The following is a 17179-nucleotide window of genomic DNA, read 5'->3' as shown; positions in this document are numbered from 1 at the left end:
TCTACCCAATAGAGCATCTCTATCTCTCAAACTAATATATAAAAGCATTTTGGAATAGATAAAACCTTTCTGAAAAAGCAAATTTCACTTGCTTACTTAAGAAAACTAGAATGATAAATCAGAATGTTTTTATAAGCATAATAAAAGAAGAGGTAATTCCTGACCTTTTTAACTCATCACCACCACAAAAACAAGTGATAATGTTATGACAAAAATCAATTGAGAACATGCAAAAAAAACCCCCAAAACTGATTTCTCATAGGAAACATTTTACGAGTTGCAGTGCAGGAGAGAGGATCAAACAATCAATTTTCCCTTCAGTATGCAAAGAACTTTGGATCAAAACACACAATCTAACCATTCCCACACATTACAAGCCACAAAAAAAAAATCCAATAAAAAACTGTTCAATTTTCTGTAGCAAACTTTAAACCTTTCCCACAGAAGCCAACTGCTGTAAAATCCTACAATGTTTCATGGGACAATAATAAGAAAGGTTTATGGCACCACCAATATTCTAGGTCACTGCAATAATGAGGAATCTCTTCAGTGAAATTGGAGTGGATGAGAGTCTGTACTAAAAAGGAAAGGGAAAAAAAATATCCATTCCAATCTAATATACTAAGAAATGTCTTTCTTACTCCACATTTGGCAAGTGCTTTGGCTTTTTAAGGACAAGTAAAATACACTAACAAAAGACTAAATGTATCATTCTCTCTAATTTGGGCCAATTTTCGATGCTTTGAAGATAAAGGGGAAAACTCCAGAGCCAAATTATACCTCAAGATGTTAAGAAAAAATATTTTAGGTTTGGCAGGAGCCTTGAAGCTTGGGATTCCTACATTATCAATTTAGCACAACAAATAGGATCAAGGACTTGAAAATGCCAACAAATAAGAAGTCTACAGACTTTGCAAACTGTTTTACTCACAGGCAATTCTCCTCTTGAACCCAGTATGACCAATGTAACTCAGTGTAGTAAACTCAACTTCGGAAAAAATCTCCAAGCAAATAAAAAAAAGCTGTTTTCAGACCGTGGTACAGCAATACTATTAAATAAATAAACAATTGTATGCACTTTTTTGACAGTAAAGAAATTTCTTAGCTGTCAAACACACATTTAATATAGTTTCAGCTGAATAATAAACAGAATACATAACTCTGAAACCTGAAGTTATACACTTAACTGAAGGCAAGACAAATTTCTCTCAGTCCTCCCATAACAGAAACCAAAACAGCATCCATCACCACGTTGCCAGGATATCAGACATATAAATCTCACTGTTCTCCGTCTTAACAGTTTTCAGATATACTTAACTTCAGATACCATTAACTAGAGTGTAAATATGCTCACCCCATTTCAGACCCAAATAACATAGTTTGATCCCAAGAGAAACAGAATGACCACAGCTTGGCTGCTTCTTAGGTTAAGGGTGGGAATGAATAGAGATCTCACCCAGGAACTTTGCCAAAACTTCCTTAAGACGGGTATGTCTGTGTCATAAATAAATGTCAGTGAGAGTCCAGACCAGAATTTGAGCAGCAATGTGAAGTGTCTGGAAAATTCACACTACACACGGTCAATGCAAATCTCCCATTGACTTTAGCAACTTCAGCCTTTCCCTTCTGCTGATGAGCAAGACAAAAGTCACAATCACATATCACAATCTAATTAAGAGAGAAGAGAAGAATATTTACAGTAAACATACTATCAGTAAGAAATTAAGTCAGGAATGCTTCATTTGCTTCCCTGAATGTCAAAAACATGAACAAGTTTTAGTCCTGGGTAAGTCTCAACATAACATGCATGTAGGGCCTTACTTAAGACAAAGCCTTTTTCAGGGAGGCATCTGCAGCCTCCCTCCACACACCTGGGGAAGATAAAACTACTGAGCATGCACTGATGCCTTGATTTGATGATTTGATGCATGGAATTATTCAAAGTCAACTTCAAAACAGTGAAGGGCCTGAACGGTGCAGCAGAGTGGATTGCTTTTTTGCTTTCTGCCCTTTCTGTCATCTGCTACTCGTAAGTCAGGTCTGGTTTTATTCTTGACAGCACTAGGTTTTCAGGACCATTCTGTCTTCAGAAAGACAGGCCCAAGCTTTGTTACTTGGACTTTAATTGTTTTCAGAATTATCACCTGCAGCAAATGCTGGATCCCAGACTACTTGGTGGAGAGCTTATATAGTGAGAACAACTACCAAATCTGAGGTTGATAATATTGTGGTCACTTGGCAGATTACTGCTGCTAGGGAAACCAACAGCCAGGGACTTGCAACCAAAGCATCATCTCCTGGATGTGCTTCAACTGAGGCTCAGTTAGGTATTTTGTCTCTAGTGCAACAACTTGAGGTTTCAAAGAGGAGCAGCGTGCCTTCCTTAGGATCACTGCTCACTGGAAAATGAGGGGTAAGACCCCAGCATAGACTTGGGGTGGAACAAGCAGCAGGCAGCCTGCAGAGTGCAGGAGAAACAAGCTGACATTACTACGCTTGCTTTCAATGCTGAGCTTGGATGGCAATTTCTGACTTCTGAATTTTCATTCCTGACTAAACATATTCTTGGATGTTTTTAATACGTGGATCAAAGATTCAAATTCTAGGGCTGCCTGACCACCAGCAATGGAAATGTATCAAGGCCAATGTTTCTCTTAAATCTTTCATTTTACATTAGTTACTAAGGAAGGTGTAACTTGTTTGTGTGTCATGTAATTGGTTTCTGCTACTGTGAAATCACTATTACTGGCAATAACTGCCCTCTTGAGGTTATTTGTATTACATCTTTCAGAAATATTTCTGTACAAACTATCCTTCATTACAGTATGCAGATCTTTGGAGTACTTAGATATTCATGTCAGATTGTATTAAATATCATTATAACAAGTGGATCACTTAAAGGATACACTGTAAATCAAAGCAAAAAAAACCATGAAAAATCTGCTGCTGCTATAGCAAGTCCCCAGTGATACAATTTTCCGTATGCTAATGGTGCCTCATAAATCAATGCAGAGGCAGCCTCTTAAAATAAGCATATGCTACCCCTGCTTTCTTGTATCAAGTCACACAATATTTTTAGTTTAACTTGTTGCCTAACTACTAGCACACCTGGGTAATACTGTTCCCAGGCAACAGCATATAAGCACAACAAGAATAAAGCAATGGAAATTTCAATGCGGTGTTTTAGTAGAAGCCTTCTGAGAAGGAGAGGAAAATTGGGAATGTAAGGTATTCAAACCACAGAACTCAAGGCATTAAAAGAACTTAATCCTGAAGAGGGTAAATACTTAGGAAAAGATCAAAGAGAAAATAAAACCAATTATGAGAACATTACAGTTAAAAATAGATAACAGAGCATCTGTTTTCATGAAGATATGTAAATATGTGTAAGAGAGACCATGTGTCATCTTAGAAGCTACCAAGATTACCAGCGTAAAATAGTGTTTACCCAGGAGTGACTGTGAACTCTTTTCTGTGGGCTCCAGAGCCATCAGGAGTGCCTGGACAATTGCTGCGGTTTAGAGCTGCTGAGCTGCGCCAGGACTGTGGGCTGAGGAGCCCTCTGAGGCCAAGGAGAATTTTGGCCTCTAACAGATGTCCTGAAATCTGTTCATGTCCAAGGATACCAAGAGACTAAGCAAGCTGAACTTCTTACCCACTCCGTCCTCTGAGATTTGGGGAAAACTTGAAGCATAGTTTCCAAATAAGCAGCAAAGGCACAAAGGATGGTATTCCTGCGCTAAGAACAATCTGGCACATGGAAGGAGGCCTGGGTTTAAAAGCTAAATAGTTAGGCTTGGATTTAGTCAGATATCGTAGAGCAGCTGCAGGGGGGAGGTGGAGGATGTTGGAGAAAGAAAAAGCCCCAGCCCCTCTCACCACACACTTTCTTCCATCTGTGTCTCTCCAGCTTTGAAAAAATTATTCTTAGGAATCTTGCAGTGTGGTGAAAGCACGTAAAGGCTGAGCTCCTGAGAGAAGTTAGTATTGGTGCTGTGCACAAAATCCACACATCTGAATATCTTCCGATTCTATTTTAAGCTTAAAAATTGACATGGGGAGCCCATTCTATCACCTTTAGTTGTGCAATTTCCATTATATGTGTACATTTACACAAACCTGTGATGTGGCTTAGAGAGCACAGCTATGTCTAGTTCAGTTTGGTAAGCCAAATCATTCAGTTATGAATCATAACTGAATTTATTTCACTAATGGCTGCACCAGAGTATGAGGTCCAAGGAGCATCAAGAAACATTCTGCCCCTTCCTAACACTGGTGGTGGTTCCTACCAAGTGAGTTGCAGGAATGGGTATATGTTCTTGTAGTGTAGCCTGTTGGACTGCAGTGCCTTAGGAGGGGGGCAGGCTGTGGGACAGCTCTGTGGTACATTGGGTGGGAGCCACGAGTGACACTGTGGAAAACCTGTGCCACTTGGCAAGGGAGTACGGGTGTAAGGTGTGGGGATGAAGAGAATGGGGATAGTCAAGGCCAAGACTACAAAGATGAAGTTGGATGATGTTGCCATATTGAAGGAGCAGGACCATATATTTGACTCTCATGACAAGGTGGGGAAGCAGTATAGTTGATGGGGAAAAGGAGCAAAATATAGGGCAACTAGTTAAAAATAGGGCACTGGATATGGTAGTCTAACTGTAACTGGATCAGCACACAGATTATAGTGTAAGCCTGCACACTGCTAGCTGCAGATGGGAGAGGAAGAGGAGGGAAGTGCCAACTTTGAGGCCTTCAAAGCTGTGAATAGAAATAGAGTTGGTTTTGAGCTTAAATGTATATTAATCACTGAGTGCATTGCCACAAGATTGTAAAAGGACAAACATTTGTTATATCATCATGATGTGATACTGAAATAGAATTGGACTCCTTATACTTTTAAAATAAGTATTTATGTGTCTTTTTCATTTCCTATTTTATTATTTTAGTGCACTGTGATCTAAATAATTAATTAATAACATAAATTTAAATACATAAATAGCCGGGAGGTCCTGGTGGACAACAAGCAGTTCATGAGCCAACAGTGTGTCCTTGTGGCCAAGAAGGTCTGGAGTACATTAGGAGGAGCATTGCCAGCAGCTCGAGGGCTCCTCAGTACAAGAGAGACATGGAGCTCCTGAAGGAGGTCAGGCACAGGGTGACAAAGATGATTAAAAGACTGGAACATCTCTGTTATGTGGAAAGGCTGAGGGAACTGGGCCCATTCAGCCTCAAGAACAGACAAATGAGAGGGGCCCTTATTAATGTCTGTAAGTATCTAAAGGGAAGGTGTCAAGACGATGGAGCCAGGCTCTCCTGGGTGGTGCTGAGCAATAGGACAAGAGGCAAGAGGCAGAAACTGGTGCACAGGGAGTTCCACCTGAACATGAGGAAGAACAACTTGCCTGTGTGGGTGACTGCACACTGAACAGGCTGCCCAGAGAGGTTATGGAGTCTCCCTCACTGGAGATATTCAAGAACTGTCTGGATGCAATCCTGTGCCAGGATGACCTGCTTGAGCAGGGAGGTTGGACCAGACAACCCACTGTGGTCCCTTCTAGCCTTACCCATTCAGTGATTCTGTGATTCTTTAGCTTAGCAAAATAAAATCTGTCCTCAGAAGTCCAGATACTGTGCTACTTTTCCTGATACTGATAAAATTGAGCAGTAAGAGTTGCTACCATTGAAACACAGACATATTGTAAAAGTCATTTAACTAGCAAGCAGCAAAATGTAAAATTTTCTAAGATGGATTAAGTTACTCTTCATTTTAGTATAGTGTTTCTTGAATTTTGCAAGGGATTTCTGTAAGGTACTTACCGGAAGACTCAAAAATTCATTAAAGTAGTCCACAAGCATATCATCTGTGGCTAAGCATTCTTCCTATAGAAAGACAAAACCACAAAGCAAGGCTTGTAGTAATCTGTGCTAATATGGTTTGAATGCACTATTCCCTCAAACAATGTTTTTTTCATGAGATATGACATGGAAACTTTTGCAAAATATTATTTCCCACTTTTGAGAATATAATCATTGCATCACTGTTATATTGCAACCATTGCACACTCCTGAGATCCTTAGCAATGTAAAAAACACAAACAAAGGTAAATCTTACGTCAATAAATTTACAGATAAAGCCTTCATAAACCCAACAGCTTCTAAATGCTGAAAATCTGGATGTTTATTTTTGAAAAAATGTGCATAAGCTAACAGTCTAGAAATTCCCTACATTGTACCTTTCTCTCTTTCACTTGGAAAAAAGGGGAATTCACCCAGGGCCACCAGGGCCACCTTCTGCTCTCACACTGCTGCTTGGGGATGTTTGGGGAACAAAAGGGAGTTCTCTGACCTATATTTTGGCTTAACAAGCAAGCCGTGTATGCCATACTTTGAATCTGACAGAACTGGGAGGCTTCCTGTTGATCTCATCAGAAGTGAAGACTGCATCTGCAGGTGTTTTTGTATCCTTTCTGACCTCTGCATTTTAAATCCTGCTAACAAGACTCAAAAAATTTTGAATAGAAATTGAATTTTTTTGCTGTTGACAAACCCCAAATTATGGATCCAAATCTTACTTCTGCTGTACTCAATACCACCACCATCCCCATTTCAATTCAATAGAGGGTAAAAGTAGAACATTATTCCATTGGTCTTCAGATATGTGTCTTCAGTATAATGAAGACACCTAAATATTTTTTATAGTTTCTAGAATATTCTTATTTCTGCCTTGCAAGGCAAAGAAAATGCACCTAAATCTGATGTATTTGCCAATATCAGCAAAGGTCTTGTGACACAAATCTTTTTTCTCTTTCTTAAGTTCATAGAGTTGAATAGCACTAGTGAGGAATAGCACTAAAGAGAGGTTATGCACAGTGTACATCATATCAAGTGTAGGCAGGCAGTATCTTTATCTAAACCCCACTGGTATAAACAGAGACAGCTCAGGCTCAGGTAAGGAAGAAATCTGAGCTAACATACTTTAATATGAACTCAGGAAGGCTCTTGTTTGCTGCACAACAAGTCAGAACCAGACCTGATGGTGTTTGCCTGGCCCTAATCTGCCAACATTTATTCCTTAGTATTTGTGGTTGCTCCTGTGACTGATACAGGACAGGCAAGTTAGCTCATGCTCTTCCCTAGAAAACGCTGACAATGCTGAAAGCAAGGCTTTCTGCATTACAGAGGTCGTGCTTTATTTGGACCACAGGCCTGTGGCCCAATGCAATTGCAGTACCATGCACCTAGAGATGTTTGGGCACTGATTAAACAGGAGGATTTATTTACGAATATGCAGGTAACATGTGTTTTTAATTTTCCAAGGATATAATTCTCTGTAGTTCCATATAACAGCAAGAAATGTAAACACAGTGGTTGATTAATCAATAAAATGTTTATGATCTTATTAATGCAAGCTTTACTACTCACTGATCTTACTGCATCTATACACAACAAACTTTCCTCTGGTTTTGGAGGGTTTTTTGTAGACAGTCTTATTTTCACTTGAAATCACAGTTGCACTTTCATATTTGCACATTATAAGTTTTGGAGTTGCATGTACAATACTGTAGCTTAGATTTTTGTGTCAGGAAGCATTTTGTTTCATCTTTCCTGTTGCACAGTCTAAATTATGACTATAAAGAGCTGCCTTTCATGAAGAATTGCAACTGGAGGTTAAGGTGTGCTAAAAATTGGTCCAAAACTGTTTCATGCAATTTTTGTATGAATAGGAATATCTTGAGCCTGATTTCTATCACTCTTTTAACACTGAAAGGAATTTTAAAATCATTTTGGCATGGTATACAATAATTTCTTAGGTATTTGCTGGAAATAAACCTAATGACTTCTATCTATAGCATTTGATACCTTTCTCTATTACTGCCATCATGAAAAAGTACAGAAACACAGAAATATTATTAGACATTAAAGGGGAAGTTGAATGTGGATAAAAGTAGCACTATATTGCAAGATTTGCATTTCATGTTGCAGCACCCACTAAAACGATAAATACCTCTCCACCCTTGACAAATATATAAAACACGACATCTTTAAATGTCAAAAGCTGAAAGTTAATATAAAACCCTATACTAAATAGAACTCTGACAGCTTCATGCCTGCGTGTGAAGTTCACCTGGAGTCATACATATCTAGTCATATTAAGGAGCCTGCAGAATCTGGTCTTAATGCAATCTAAATATGCAGTTAGGAGATGCTCTCATGTACATATTTATATATGTCAGATACATTTTATGTATAGAATCATAGAATCGTAGAATTGTTTAATTGTAAAAGACCTCTAAGATCATCAAATCCAACTGTTAACCTGGCACTACCAAGCCTACCCCTAAACCATGTCTCCAAGTGCAACATCCACATGTCTTTCAAATACTTCCAGGGATAGTGACTCAACCACTTCTCTGGGCAGCCTGTTCCAATGCTTGACAAAACTTTTGGTGGCAAAATTTTCCTAATATTCAACCTAAACCTCCCCTGGCACAGCTTCTGGCCATTTCCACTTTTTCCTGTTTCTTGTTACTTGGGAGAAAAATAACTGCATCTGCAAACTTGCTGAGGGTGCACTTGATCCACTCATCCAGGTTGTCAATAAAGATATTAAATAGGACTGGCCTAAGTACTGAGCCCTGGGGAACCCCAGTAATGTCCAGCTGCCAACTGGATTTAACTCACTCCATTCACCACCACTCCCTGGGCATGGCCATCCAGCCAGTGTTTTTACCCATCAAACAGTGCACCTGTCCACATCACGGGAAGCCAGTTTCTCCACAAGAATGCTGTGGGAGATGGTGTCAAAGGCGCTACTGAAGTCCAAGTAGACAACATCCATAGCCTTTCCCTCATCCACTAAATGAGTCACCCTGCCAAGTGTGATCAGATTTGTCAAGCAGGACAAATGGGTTTTTCCTAAACCCATACTGGCTGGGCTGATCCCCTGGTTGTACTGCACATGCCGCACTATGGCACTCAAGATGATCTGCTCCATGATGTTCTCCAGCACCAATGTCAGGCTGACAGGCCTGTAGTTTCCCGGATCTTCTTTCCAACCATTCTTATAGAGGAGCTTCACATAATCCAACTTTGTCACCTGGGACCTCCCAGCTGACCAGGACTGCTGGTAAATGATTTAAAGTGTCTCGGTGAAACACTTTTACCACCTCCATCAGTACCCCTGGGTGAATTCCATCTGGCCCCATGGACTTGTGCAGGTCTAAGTGGCATAGCAGGTCACTGGCCATTCCCTCCTGGATTATAGAGGCTCCATTCTTCTCCCTGTCTCTGTCTACCAGCTCATGGGTACCTTGACAATTACTGGTCTTGTTGATAAAGACTGAGGCAAAGAAGGTATTAAGTACCTCAGCCTTTTCCTCATCCTTTGTCACTATGTTTCCTCCCACATCCAGCAAAGGATGGAGATTCTCCTTGGCCCTCCTTTTGTTGTTGATGTATTTGTAGAAACACTTCTTGTTGTATTTTACAGCAGTGGCCACATTAAGTTCTATCTGGGATTTGACCTTTCTAATTTTCTCCCTGCATGACCTCACAACATCCTTGTGATACTCCTGAGCTGCCTATCCCTTCTTCTCACTGAGTTCCAGTCAAAGTTCTCTTGTCCTTTCTCACCCCTGGCTTGTCTTTTGGTATATGGGGAAAGCCTGCTCCTCTACCTTTAAGATTTACATATATTTACATATTTACATATATATATTTACAGATTTACAGATTTATATATACCTTTCAAACAAGACGACAAACATCAGGGAACTCCTAAAATGAGCTATGAGCAAAGACCAGAAAATGCAAAGTAAGGAGATTGTTAAATCCATCATGCTGAACCTTCCAGTTGATTGTTTCCTTCCTTCATCCTGATTGTCTTTCTTTTCTATTTCCATCTTTATTCTCCATAGTCTCTTGTTATTCTTTTTCCTAATTATTTTAAAATTAAGTATTATTTTGTCTGAGAAAATTGTAAGAAATTACTCAGTACTCCATACTTACAAAGCAAAGAAATGAGAAAAGAGACAACAGTTTCCCAAATGGTTTTGTTGCTTTTTTTGCTCTATAGTTGCACAACAAAAATAATGTTCAAGCCTTATAAAGCATACTTACAAACACTTCTTCTGTTATACATGGAGGTTCTGAAAAACATAAATGAAATAGTGTATGTTATCCAAGCAATACAGTAAAGCTGGTTCAACTAGGATTACAATACAGAAACAAAAAGTATTGAGGCATGACACCCTTTCCTGGATATTCTGAAATAAAATTACTTAGCCTGAGGAAATAAAATAAACTAAAAACATGCACTCAAGATGTTGACCCATGCATAAAAAGGTTAACTACCACAAGAATTATTTAAATATAATTCAAGTATTATTTAACTATGTTATTTCTCATACATGTCAGTTAACTTCTTGTCAGCAAAATTTTTCCTCTGCAAAATTGATTACTAGAAGCTAGGTGGTTTTAATGAAAATACAGATTTATATGAGACTCTTGGAGCTTTGAACAGTGAATATTAAGAAATATCTGATAAAATTAAGAAGATACAATTGTGAATGTTCCCAGATAACCAAATCTCACTCATTCTAGGAGAATATCCTATCTTTTGTGATGCTATTTGAAGGCAGCAAAGTTCTCTCTGCAGAGCAATAAATTCTGATGGGCAAGTTTAAACCTGGCAATTCAAAATCCCGCTCTTTCCGTGTCACCACCTCTGTGTCTGTCTGTACCCCTGTCACGTCTCTGTGCCTGGGGCCGTCACCGTGGGGCCAGACCCCTCGTCTGACACGGATCCAGCCCATACCCTGCGTGGAAATTGCGACGTACCTGTGGTGAGCCTCTTCGACTGCATCCTGGGGCTGCCGACCTCGGCCGCGGAGGTGAAAGGCCGGAGGGCAGAGCAGCAGGAGCAGCTGCGGCACCGCCGGGCCTGGCCGGGCCTGCGGCGGCCGCGGGCGGCGTGGCGGGGTTGCAATGGCGCTGCAGGCGGCACCGCCTCAGCCGCAGCCCAGCGCCCCGGGGGTGACCGTCCCAGAGGAGGTGCCTGAGAACCAGGAATGAATCTGAGGATACTTGTAGCCAGAAATGAAATTAAACTCTCCGAGAATGTTAGTTCTCGGTTCGAGGGGGTAACTTGGTTCGAGGGGGTAACTCCAGGATATAAGAAAAAGGCACATTTCTGGAATGGTCAGTGAAAGCTGTGTGCAAAGAAGGAATTCAGGCTCCTGTTTGAGGATTTCAGTGGGCTTTAGGTGTTCCACAGCTGGGACCTGATAAACATCCTACCTAGAGAGTATCTGATACTAGAACTGCATAAATCCTTCAGGGGTTTTTGGCATGAAAGTTCTCTCAAAGGTTCTCCACTGCTGCTTATTTCCAGACCAGCTTTTAGTAGCTTAGCAAAAATCCCGCCTGGATCAGTTGTACAAGATGTCATGTATGCAAGTTAAGTGAAGGGCTCCTTTGAGAGGCCTAATCCATCCACTGTGCTCAGGAAGTGCCCAAAATGTACCAAGACCCTCCCATTCCCAGCAAAATCTGTAATTTGTGCCCCCTTTCATGGAATAGTACAGCATCTCCAGCCATACACCTCAGCTGTGAAAAAAAGTTCTATTTTAATTCATACATGACTTTGCTGGAATTCATGATTAAGTAAAAACTGCACATGCTCAGGGACTGCACCTTAACATCCAGGAATTGATGGCTGTTCAAAGTGAACAAGCAGCAAATCAAATATAATTGAGGTAGGGAAAATGGCTTCATCTCCTAGAAACAAATGATATTTTGCACCCTCTACTCCAGATGTGTCTTCCCACTCCTGGGGATGCCTGCCCAAATACCACAGTCACTGCTCTAATTGCTAAATGTCAGAATGATACTTCTAATTGTGTTCATGTAATATTGTTAGGTGTCTGATCAGCTTTTTTGGGTGGTTTGGGTTTTTTTTTCATTTAAGGGGAGAAAAGTATTTCCAAAGACCTAAGAGATTAGCTGAATAATGTCTTAGTCAAGATACACATTTCAGTCAAAAGTTTTGTATATATGTGAAGAGCATATTCAAGAGAAGCAAAGAATAAAATATAAAAATTCAAACAAATGAGCTATGGACAATTTAAAGATTATTACTCTGATGAAGTATTAACTATTTTTAAGTTCTTTGTATGTGGATTCTATTCAATAAGACATGACAAATAGTAATTTAATGCTTAATGACATACACACACTTTCCTAGTGCTATATATCGGGACATGTTCTATTGTCACTATGAAATATTTCAAATAGGTATACCTAATGTATATGTAAGAGAAATATGCTTTGCAAGATAGCCCATAAAAGGTAAAGTTAAACCTTTGCAACAGGCAGAAGAATTGTACTCCATTGTATCATCTGGCTGGATTGTCTCATAACCAAACTACTTAATATGATTTTAAGTTTAGGCTAATGTTGATTTCACTCATTTTCCCCAGCCCCTTTTTCTTTCTGATGTAGACATAAACATGGACTTCAGTGTATAACTTTCTCCTAAACTTCCCTAGTTGCTTGTATTTTTCAAAGAAAAAACAATGGAAACATGACTGAATATGCCTTTTTTTTTTTTAATTAGAAGTGGAAGCTACAAGTCAGCTTAGATACAACTGAAGTCTGTAAAGGATTCAATTAAAAATAAAATAAAATATAATACAATAAAATAAAATGGTCCTTTTTCTCTCCTTCTGTCATCTATTATATTTCAATATAAAACTCTTAGGTCTTTATGCTTTTTGTCATGTGCTTCAAAGATGGCATTTTGGATTAAGCTCATCAGGAAATACACACTGTACCCTCTCATGGAGAAGCTGTCAGCAGTTGTCATCGCTTTCTCATAATCTTACTTAACAACACACTTAGGTCAAATACTTTGTGTATATGCATTTCAGTCCTGATTTTATATTGCCAGTTGAAAGTTCACCAGCTGTAGAGGCTGAGATATAAAGATTAAGCTCATTTTCCTCATTTTTCACATTTTTCTCTTTCCATGCTCTTCTTTTAATTTTTATTATTTATCTTAGCAGAAGTGCAGGCCCACAGAATGTTTCATAAATGTAGTCAAAGCCATGATCTATCCCAAAACACATCTGATCTTGTAGAAAAAAATGAATGGCTAGGTGGGAAGGAGAATAAGTTCTAAAAAAGATGATACCAGTAAAATACTAGACAAAGAAAGGCAAAATAGTAAAAGTATGTCTTAAATTGTTAGATTTTTTTAGAAAATGGTAATCTAGAAAAAGACCTGCACAGGAAGAGATCTGCACAGGAAGACAAGTGAAAGGAAAACATAAATTGGTCCACTTCATACCTGCTGGCATCTTCCTCCCCTGCTCATTACTGAAGAGCCATTTGGAGAGGTGAACTTTCAGTCAAGATTTAAATCTGTTCTTTCCTCTTTAATTTTCTGAAATTCATACTTTCGGCCATTTATCAGGGAGAGCATTTCAAAATATCACCCAGGCAAAACAGATCAAAACTGCTGAGAGAACTTTTTGCACTCAAAGAACCACACGTATAAGCTATGCCAGCTTGCTGGGTGAGCAAATCTCCTTGGGATTTGTGCAAATAAAGATAAGACATAAAATGAATTGCTTTAGTAAATCCAAATGCACACTTGCATTTTTAGGTGTGAAACAGTGTTTGATTCCCGGCAGTGGTCACAATGAAATCATGAACTTTCTCATAATTAATTACTAATTCAAAAGGAAGCAAATACTACTAACAAAAATGCAGATACACCTCTGGAGAGATTCTCAAAGACAGCTATTAATTTTCAATAGAAGTGCCCAATCTCAAACATAACTAGGCATTTCTTCATGTGATATCTTTAATACCTAAATATCTTTACAGAAATCTAACTTTAGTTAAATGTAACTACTGTTTCTTTTTTTGGATGATTACCACATAGATTTTAGCTTTGCATTTGAAAGTAATGATCTCATAAACTGAAAACAGGTACTAGGAAACCTATTTAAATATTGACTGCAGAAGTGCAAAAATGGGAGTCAGACACTGAGAGGGAAGTACAAATTTATTGTCATACAGCTGGACCTGAAATGCCTTAAATTATTCCATTGGCAAAATACCAGAGGCTGCCTCCTGTGATGGTACAGCCTGTGTTGAATCTGATAGTTCTAGTCTACTGGCACAGTTTAATGCAACGTTGTGGCTGTCAGAAAAGGTTAATGCGAACACCTGAGGAAATTATTATATACAAGCAGTCAAAAGAATTCTAAAAGGAGGAAAAAAAACCCTTCCCAAAGATAGCCTAGGTGAAGAGAAAAAAGTGTTTAAAAATAAAATAGGATAGGCCAATGGCATCTCAGCCTGTGTCAAAAATAATGTGGCCAGCAGGACCAGGGCAGTGGTTGTCCCCCTGTACTCAGCACTGGCGAGGCTGTACCTTGAGTCCTGTGTCCAGTTCTGGACCCTTCTCTACAGGAAAGACATTGAGGAGCTGGAGTGAGTCCAGAGAAGGATATCAGAGCTGGTGAATGGTCTGGAGCACAAGTTTGATGAGAAGTGGCTGAGGGAGCTGGGGGTGTTTAGCCTGGAGAAGAGGATGCTCACTCTCTACAACTACCTGAAAGGAGGTTGTAGCAAGGTAGGGGTGGGGCTGTTCTCCCAGGTAGCAGGCAATAGGACAAAAGGAAATAGCATCAAGTTGTGCCAGAGAAGGTCTAGACTGGACATTAGGAAAAAAATCTTCACCAAAAGGATGTCAAGCACTGGAACAAGCTACACAAGGAAGTAGTTGAGTCACTACCCCTGAAGGTATTTAAGGGATGCGTAGAGTGGCACTTAGGGACATGGTTTAATGGTGGAATTTGCAGTGCCAGGTTAAGGGTTGGAATTGATGATCTTAGAGGTCTTTTCCAACTTAAAGAATTTTATGATTCTAGAAATGGTAAAGGAAGAAATGTGACATCTTTGGGCTATCAACATTAGAAACCTTTTACTACTGGAGGAGAGTTTCAGAGGGAAGTCCAAAGAGCTTGACCTCTACAGAAGTCTTTATTTGGATAGTCACTGGAGAATACTTTTTGACTTTTCCATGCCACCAATGGCCCAAGGATTCCTATAACAATTTTATATTATCAGGACAATGTAGAGGTGTTTTATCAAATTTAAAGGCTTTAAGTGAGGTTTGATTTCCATTTGCCTAACATGGGTCTTGGTTTTAAGTAAGGGGTTTTTTTTAACATAAAGGGAATACAGAGAGACATACCTGGAAAGTGAACCAAAATTTGGAAGGACCACGTAGCAGTTTGTGATACACACTTGTACTCTTATTACCTCCTACCTGCCAGTTGCCTACTTCATAACTGCAGACATCTAATTCCTTCATAAATTTGTATTAGTGTCTTAAGGCATAACTCCTAGAACTTTAGGAGAATATCACGCTGCCTCTTCTGATTTTGGAAAGGAGCATTAAGACTTAGTGCAAAAACTATTCAGTAAGATTATGAAATATTTATTAGAAATAATCATAGAAATAAATTATTTAGAAATAATTATTAGAAATAAGGTATTAAAGTCAGTCTGCAAAGACAATATGAAAATTAGGAAAGAACTACTAGAACCACAGCTATCAAACCACATACAAGATAAAAACATTGGCATGGTGTGTAAGTTTACATCAAGGCAGAGAGAGTTTTTTGCTAGCAGCCCTACTAGAGCTGATGTAGCATATCTTTCCGCTGAAACATAAGATGCAGATCAGAAGAAACTGTGACAGTTATTTCTCACAGAGACTTCACTGTCAGGGGATGCATCCAAAATTTTTGCACTGTGTACAAAAGTTTGAATTGTTATTGTCTATTATCTATTTTTCATGTAGATAAACTGGAGTCACAGTTTGTAATACATTTGGCTCCACTAATTTAAGCTTTTCAAGTTTACCACCACTTCTTACTTTTAGTTGGGCAAGTAAATTTCTGACAATTTATTTTTATGGGGTTACTTGCAGCTTGGTTTAAGTCAGGAGAGTTTCTTGATCTTGGCTTAGCAGGTGATCCAGTCCACTAAAGGTCCAACGCAAGAGGTATAGGAAGAAGCTTCAGCAGATAGGAATAACATATGCCAATAGGGTCAAACTCCTTTAGCAAATCATCTCCTGGCAGTTGGTGTCATATACCTAATAAGAAACACTAAATGCATGCGTGTCTTCCCAGTCTTGCTATCAGACAGGTGTCAACAGCAGTCCCCAAACCCAGGATTCCCCAACTAAGTTAACCATGTAAGATATTACTGATGCATCAATCCTGGGGATAGCAGCACTGCTGTTTGTGACAGAACATCCTACTGACCACCAGTTACCACCTTTTTGTGTTAAACTGCCATGGCTGCTCTGGGGTTCCATAATTAACCAGGTTGGGGAACTGATCCCGTGGAAAGAAAAAAAAAACAGAAGAAAAAAAGAAAAATACTTCATGTTCATCAGCTTCCAAGTGAAGAATAAAGAACACATTAAGTTACCAAATTCTCACCCAGCCTTCATTTAACAGACTAAAAATAAAAACAAACAAACAAAAACAGTGCCATTCTGATATTGTTTAAAATGTTATATGGAAATAATGAGTCTCTTCCCAATTTGAGTTTAAAAAAGTTAATGTTAAAGCCTTCAGAACATCAAGTAAGTATGAACAGAATGCATGCAATATTTTTCCTATGATCATTTCTAAATCATGATAGAAGAAGCGTTTGTACACTATTCATACTTCATAAAACCATATTGGATTTTATTATCAAATATATTTTCCATACTTAGGGAATAAAGTCCTGAAACTATCAATTCTCAAACATTTAACTGCAACACTTTCATGGGAGAGTTATGTTTTGTAGCCAACCCCAGAGTGGCGTGGAGGCTGCTGGATAATCCAAGTTCATGGTCGAGAGAGGAACTGAGCCTGGAGGCACTGTTTAGGCCAATCTGTGATTCTGTGATTTTGCCTGGTTGCTGTAGGACCTGGCGATGCGCCCAGCACAGCTTCACCTTGTAAAGGAGGCCCTGAAGAAGTAATACCATCCGAATTACTTCCCAGGATACCACTCCTCTCGTAGATTTTGGTATGCAGCTCCTGGGGGCAGGAATTATGGCCACTGTTGCTTTAAGGCACTCAAAACATTTTGCATTTGTAACGTT

At 39.2% G+C, this 17179-nt stretch overlaps 1 protein-coding gene across 1 annotated transcript in view; it reads right to left on the bottom strand.

Annotated features, from left to right (window-relative positions):
- The window catches only part of RGS22 (regulator of G protein signaling 22), a 67841-nt gene extending 54982 nt beyond the window's left edge, over positions 1–12859 (bottom strand). The window contains exons 1-4 of the mRNA XM_029959282.1: positions 12828–12859; positions 10834–11050; positions 8735–9115; positions 5812–5874 (exon numbers count right to left, since the gene is read on the bottom strand). Coding sequence (XP_029815142.1) covers positions 5812–5874; positions 8735–9115; positions 10834–11050; positions 12828–12859 — 693 coding nt within the window. The remainder of the gene's footprint in view (positions 1–5811; positions 5875–8734; positions 9116–10833; positions 11051–12827) is intronic.
- Between the last annotated feature and the right edge of the window lie 4320 nt (positions 12860–17179).

The sequence above is a fragment of the Manacus vitellinus genome, unplaced genomic scaffold (assembly GCF_001715985.3).
Source record: "Manacus vitellinus isolate BGI_N305 unplaced genomic scaffold, ASM171598v3 scaffold_1_pilon, whole genome shotgun sequence".
Classification (NCBI taxonomy): domain Eukaryota; kingdom Metazoa; phylum Chordata; class Aves; order Passeriformes; family Pipridae; genus Manacus; species Manacus vitellinus.
This window is presented reverse-complemented; position numbering and strand designations above follow the sequence as displayed.